This window comes from Pteropus vampyrus, unplaced genomic scaffold (genome assembly GCF_000151845.1).
Source record: "Pteropus vampyrus isolate Shadow unplaced genomic scaffold, Pvam_2.0 Scaffold26, whole genome shotgun sequence".
In the NCBI taxonomy this organism is placed as follows: Eukaryota; Metazoa; Chordata; class Mammalia; order Chiroptera; family Pteropodidae; genus Pteropus; species Pteropus vampyrus.
The window spans coordinates 10,400,357-10,407,973 of NW_011888807.1; the positions used below are offsets into that span (position 1 = coordinate 10,400,357).

The window sequence follows — 7,617 nt, forward strand, 5'->3', positions numbered from 1 at the left end:
TTAACTTCCTCAAGTTTGGGAGAAGCTTATTTAGGGGATGAAAAAGGCAAGTATGGCAAAATTCAAGAAAGATCCTCTTCTAGAATAAAACATCTGCATGCCCTTGCAGAACATCCCTCTGTTGAAGGCTAGGTATTTTCCAAGAAATTATGGAGTTGGAGAAATGAACTGAAATCCATGGATATGGGATATACTTTCTCTGAGTAGACAGCCCAAGAAATGGTAACATTCTGAGGTAATATGTTTTCTCCCTTTGAAATGATGAGAAGAAAAAAAAAAAAACTGTACTGCAGAGAAGACATACCAGGAAAAAAAATGATATTAAACAATTAACATTAAGACATAGAGTGTTTAATTTATAAAATTCATTAACAAACAGACATTTATTAGGTGACAACTAAGAATTAAAATCAATTACCAGCATGGATTAAAAAAATGCCTGGGTTCCTACTGCTCTATTGCCAATAGCAATATCTATAAAATTCTTAGAGAAACAAAGTATGGCTCAGGAAATTGATAGTTTAATAGCCATTTAGGTATAAATTTGAAAGACCTTGAGGAATAGAACTTCTGTAGTTATACTTGAAATATCCTTCAGTGATGAAATCTAGCAAACTGAAAAAGCTGTGAGTCAAAATAAAGAACTTTGATATAGAGAAATGGGAAAAAGGTGGGTGTTGAGCACTAATTTGATTTTATTAAAACAAGAGTAAACAACTGAAGGAATAGAAAGTAAATGGTTTTACCTCAGTAAGTGACACTGAAATATACTATAAGCAACCAAAATTAGGAGTTGAGGGATGAGGAGGTAGAAGGATATTAGAGAGCGTTAAAATTTATTTGCCATTATAGGAAATCCATATTGTATAAATTGAAGCACATATTTAAAATGGTATAAACATTACATCTCAATTTTATATTTTTCATACTTTACTTCGGAGAGATCTAATAGAAGCTAGCTAATATTAACATCTCTTAAAGTGACAAAAAAGGTACCTAAAAGTTGCAATTTAGAATTCTCTTTGATATTAGATTTGTTTTTCTGCATTAAATTTAGTTAGAAATAAATTATATTTTAATTCAAAGTGATTTTGTTCACTTTTGTAAAACAAAAATTTAATTGAGAATTGTCTTAACTCTGAATGTTAATAAGGACTACTTTTTTAAGTTAGATTATATATTTGCTGATGGTAACATTATGTGGTATTCAGGCTCATTACACTTTACTTGCTATGATAACAAAACTGATATCAACAAACTAATTGGTGGGAGCATTTGCGAAGAGTTAAGACTTATGTGTCAACATAATGCATCCATATTGATTTTCTGTTCTCTAGGTCAAGGCTTTTCAGGTGATTACCATGAATATTTTGGACTACAGGTGGATGAAGATGCCTTGGTTTATCTCATGTTGGCAAATCATTTGATTCACACTTTGTATCCAGAGTCAATAACAATAGCTGAGGTAAAGTCATAATGATCTCTACCCTCTGATCCTCTTTAATGTAGAACATTTTGTCAGCAAACAATATTTGAATAGTTAATATCATGTCAGTAATTGCATAACTGAATTGTATATTGACTACAATGAAGCTACCTTGTATGGGTGGCACATTATTTAGAATTCACTGTTTTCCTACTAAGTGGTAGTGTACACTAATTACTTGTCATCACTGCTTTGTTATAAAAGGAAATGCCAGTGGTTAGAAAGTAAAATATCCTAATCAATGGACAGGACTTTCTGCCATGAGACCTTGAGCAGAGAAAAAAATCAAATATTCTTGTGCTTCTATTTATTTATTTATTTATTTTTTTCTTTTCTGGTTCAGTCATTAGAGATGGCATGGATCACTGCCTGTGAGCTTCTCTGAAGCCTTCTTGTTCTGAGGAGATTACCATTCTTGTTTATGTTACTGCTCTCCAATTGCCAAATGTTTACTAGTTATTTATGATTACTGAAGGTTCATGATTAACTGTCCCAAAGCTGCACTGTAATGATATAATTTGGTATATGCATAATTGACAATTCCCCTCTTGGTGATAAATGTGATAAATTAAGAAGTTTGTTAAATGCTTATGCTAATTTTGATTTAGTACTAAAATCTCTCTGGTTTTTTTAGTCTTCTGACTTGGAATTATTATTAATATGGAATTCATTATGTTAAAACTGTTCTATACAAAGTCTAGTGGTTGGCATTTAAAAATAATAAGACCACTGTTAAAGTCAGAGTTAAGACACGTTTTCACATTGTTGGCTTTTAGTTCATTGGAATGAAATGAAGTAGTGATTGTCTCCTTTATATGTGTAATAATACATATTATATATTATAATAAATATAAATACATACATTTATTATTTGTATAGCCTTTTTTATCCATTTCTCAAATCCCCAGCTCTCCAACTAGGTGGTATGATTTCCCTGTTTATCTCTGGATAGGGAACAGTTACTTTCTTTAGGCCTTTGCCTTGTAAATATTTTCTAGGAATAAAGCAATGAATCCTAAATTTATGGAATAAATTCTTATATAGAATTTTTAAAAACCCAACAATTATAATGCCACTCTGGTACCCAGGATCATTTTACATTCTTTACCTGCTTAAATTTGGTCATAACTTATAAATCTTGCTAATACTTGTGCTAATAATTTATGCATTGAATATCTTTTAACATGAATCAGAGTGTGTTTTAAACTTCTTTTCTGTCTTTTATATTTTTTAGTTTTATCTGTCAAGCATCAAAAATTTATTTTGTCAATTATATTTATGTCAATTCAAAGCAGAGTTACTACATATGACAAATTATTATAAACAATTAATGACAGTACAAATCAAAAGTGGGAAAAAATAAAGAAGTTATTTAATACATGAAACTTAAAATTGTTACATTGATCTTTTTGTTCATTTCAAGTAAAATAGTTTCATCATCTAGGGAGCTTTTCTCTAGTGTTTCCACCAATGAAACTTTGAGACTTCAGCCTCCCTATATTACTTTGAAAAATTTTTTAAACAAGGTATGTCTTCAATTTATTCTACTCAAATTGAAAACTACTTCAATTTCAATGCATCACTTCTCTGTCCAGTGGGGAGTCTCTTTAAAATGTGGAATTGATCCTCGTGAACTTTTTTTTTGAGAAAGCAATGTGGCGTAACAAAGTAATGTAATTTTACTTAAAGTCCTAAAATGACAATTATTAAAATTGAAACTTTTTTCCCCTAAGATATGGCTACCACTCCACATGGTTATATTTCTTATATTAATTTAAAATATTTTTAAATTAAGGTTTTTTTCCCTCTAGAATAGTCATAACTGCTCTTTAGATATTAAAGAACAAAACCTTCATTTGAAACACATGATTATTTTAATTCCTTCACCTCAATAAACCTCAGTTTCTGTATCTTCTGAATGAAGAAGATCCACTAGATAACCTCAGAGACCCTTTCCAAGTGTATTCGACTATACCGAAAACCATCTTGTTGCTTCATTCTTAATGTATTAACTCTACATTTCATCAGAAATGAGCTAAGTGAGCTAAGTGCTCACAAAATACACTCCATGTCAATGCTATATGCGGAGAGAACAGGTATAACAGATACATGCTACATGGATTTTTGTGTTTCATGAAAGTAGTAACTAATAAAATGTTCACAGAGTAGTTCAAAAATCAGTCTAAGAAACTATGTTTTATCAATAGCAGTTTTACTATACCAAGGAAAAGAAAAATATAGTATCATGAGATCAAAGTTGTCCTACACAAAATTTTTTCTCATTTTAAGAAATAAGATATGCTATTACAATTTTAACTACTTTTACAATTATGCTACCAAAATACTCCAAAAATATATGCCCTTATTTATGGTTTTTATTTATTGGCCTGAATGTTACTTATATTTAGTAAAAATTTAAGCTATATGAACTGATAATGCTGATATCTTTTGTTTAGGATGTATCAGGAATGCCAGCTCTGTGTTCTCCAATTTCCCAGGGAGGGTGTGGCTTTGACTATCGATTAGCCATGGCAATTCCAGATAAATGGATCCAGGTAAGATTTTCTGCAAATATTTTTTTTTTTCTCGTGGACATTATAAATTACGTTGATTTATTTATTATTTCTGTGATTGATTTCTTAGTTGTGATTATCAGTTACAGATATTATAATTGAAGTACTAAAATCTCCTATAAGTGTGTAGATTTTTGTAATAAGATGCTTCTCAAACTCCTCAGAGTTCTAACTTAAAGTATTCATACTTGTACTATTCAGACAGGGGAAAAATATGATTAATATAATGTGAGCTGTATAGATGAAATTTTGCATTATCAATGCACATACTTGAAACTTTGGTGTTCTACATTTAAAACACATCAGAGCATCCATTTCTTCCTGCAAATCATCAAATAATGTAGAAGTTACTTCTTAATTCCCAGTTTTTGCTTTATTCTGTGGTTTTTCTTCAACATACTTGGATTCATCCACTTCTTCATTCAGTATTTAACCCATTTCCTGTTTAGAAAAAAAAGTGCAGCTCCCTGCCAGTGTTAATTCTACATAAACGCACTTTTTGAGGCTGAAGCAAATCTGACTGGTTTTCAATGTGAAAATAAAAAATAAAAACTGTTCTTGGGATTATTTCTAAACAGAACTTGTCTATAATCCTAATGTAACAGAAATATATATGATGATCAGTGTTTAATCATTATTTTTCATGTGGTAAATTTCAAAGCATGGAACCACACAAAGCAGACATCTAGGATTTGACATTTTTAGCGAACGAGAATTGCTATATTTTGTAAATGGAATACCACTACCAAAAACAGAATGCTGTAACTAGAATTATGTCATTTTTTTCCAAAGACTGTCGATGTATTAGAGCGATACAAAAATAATAATAAAAACGAGATTTCATGGCAAACTTTGGGGGTAAGGTTAGGACTGTAATTGGTGAGTTATCTCTGGGTAAACAATATAGCTGCTAGCGCCAGTGGCAAGTATTCTCGGGGCAAACAGGAAATGGGTTAGAAGTCCTTATCATGTGTCAAGCGCTAGGAATGAATATGTGTACATAACACCTTGCACATCATTTCTAATACAATTTTATTAAATTTAATGACAATTCCAAGCAGTTTGGATTGTATTTTGTTTTATTTAATGTTTACCTATAGAACTAAAGTTGTTATATAAACTTAGAATTGATATGCAATATTTTTGGTCAATTTCATAATCATAGGATTAATATGTGTAGGAATTAGATAGGTATCAAATAATCATAACTTTCTAATGAGGCCTTTAGTACAGGCATGAACTAGTATCATGAGATAACAGTGGTAGAAGTGCATAACTTTGCACAGAAAACCCATAGAGCCTACTCTGAAGGAAGTGGCTTATTGTAATCATCTCTTAACCATCTTTCCTGTATCTCTGGGCAATTTGTGTAATGCACAGCTGTGACTTTAAACTTCTAACAACACAACTTCTGTTTCTCCATTTATAATGACTCCTCAAACATTGTTAACTGAAAAGCGAGTGTTTTATAGAGACAGTCTTACAAATCGGACAAATGAGTGTTCTAGCTTTAATATCTAGACAAGTCGCTTTATATTTATTATTTTAAAAAATGTTATGGTCTTTAATTTTCTCACTTTGGTTTAAGTTTTGTTATCCACCCACCATCACTTACAATTTTTAATTTTTCATGCAGACTTTTTTCCTAACAAGTGCAAAATTTTACTTTTTTAACCTCCCACTGAAAAGCCTTCACCAGCCTTTGAGCAGATTAAAGAATATTTAAAGGTATATATTAACCTAGAATTATTTCCCAATCAATCATAGCTCACAATAGGATATTTTTCTTTTCCAAATAATATTGGCAGTTTATTTTTTTTAATCTTTAATAGACCAAATATTTTAGTACTTTGTATGCCCAAGGCACTGTACAAGGCAGTATATCATACAAGTGGAAAAATGCATTTTCATATGTTTAGGATATGACCATGCTGTCTTCTTAGATTGTAAATTCTTGAAAGGCAGAAGTCATCTTCTGTTTTATGTAATTATTTAAAAATCTTTTTGCGTCACAGAAATGAGGGCTTTAGTTAATAAGATTAGAGAGGGTTAAAGTCATATTTTTAAAAACTTTGTGATTTTCCCCAACTTTTGTAAGTCGTGAATTAAAAAAATGGTAATTCTATAAATGACTATCATTCCCTCAAATGTCAATAAAACACATCAGAGTATTAATCTAAACGTTAGCTATATTCAGTGTACGTGGCATTCATTGTTATTTACCCATAGCGTCTGAGTTAGATTAGAATGCTAGATTCCATTTGTTTTTGTTGTCCTAAAGAAAATTATTTACTACTTCTGCTTGTATGATTTCAAAATCAGTAGTTTGGAATATTATATTAGTTTAATCATTCACTGAACAAATATTTACCATCTGCAATACACCAAATTTGTTTTATGTCCTTTAATTTTATTTGATCATTTTTGTTATCTAATAACTGATATGTTTATGTAAAGATGATGTAAGTATTTAATTCATTCATTCATTAATTCAATGAAATATTTGTTGTGCACCTAGTATTTTTAAATATATAAAAATAGTTTTTTAATTAAACTTTTTATATTGACAAAACTGTAGATACACATGATTATAAGAAATAGTACAGTGAGATCTGATGTCCTCTTAACTAGTACCCTCCCAATGGTAACATCTTTCAAACCTATAGTACAATATCACAATCAGGATACTGACATTGTTGTAGTCAAGATACAAAACATTTCCATTACCACAATGTTCCCTAACATTTCCTTTATACCTACACCTGCATCCTTCTACCCCCAATCACTTCTTTACCCATGTTAACCACTAATCTGAATTTCATTTCTATAATTTTGTAATTTCAAGGATTTGTATAAATGGAATCATACAGTTGTAACCTTTCTGGATTGCCATATTTTACTCAGCAAAATTGTCTGGAGATTCACTCAGGTCGTTGCATGTATCACTAGTGTTTTCCTTTTTACTTCTGAATAGTATTCCATGGTATGGTTATATCATAATTTGTTTAATCATTTGCTCATTTAAAGACATCTGAATTGTTTTTAGGTTTGGGCTGTTATAAATAAAGCTGCTATAAACATTTGCGTATAGGTGTTTCTATGACCATAAGTCATATTCTAGGATAATTGCTCATTTATTTTCATTATTCTAGGATAAGTGCCCAAAAGTACTGGATCATATAGTAGTTGGATGTTTAATTTTTTAAGAAATTGCCACACCATTTTCAGAATAGCTATAATATTTTATGTTCTCACCAGCAATATTGGAGAGATCTAGTTTCTGCATCTCCTTGCACAATAGCACTTGCTTTTGTCACTTGTTTTGTTTTAGTCATTCCTAGAGGTGTGTAGTGATATCTCACTGTGGTTTTAATTTGCATTTTCTTATTGGCTTATAATGGTGAATATCTTTTCATGTACTTTCTGTGTATCCTCTTTGGTGAAATGTCTATTCTTGTTTGACCATTTTCTGATTGGATCATTTGTTTACTGTGAAATTTTGAGAGTTCTTTATATATTCTAGATTCAACTCTTTTGTTAGATATGTGGTTGACAAAT

The 7,617-nt window shown here is 30.5% G+C and overlaps 1 protein-coding gene across 1 annotated transcript in view; it reads left to right on the forward strand.

The window, feature by feature from the left end:
• The window catches only part of GBE1 (1,4-alpha-glucan branching enzyme 1), a 197,132-nt gene that overhangs the window by 119,757 nt on the left and 69,758 nt on the right, over positions 1-7,617 (forward strand). Inside the window, exons 8-9 of the mRNA XM_023528476.1 lie at positions 1,338-1,465; positions 3,943-4,041. Of these exons, the coding sequence (XP_023384244.1) occupies positions 1,338-1,465; positions 3,943-4,041 (227 nt within the window). The remainder of the gene's footprint in view (positions 1-1,337; positions 1,466-3,942; positions 4,042-7,617) is intronic.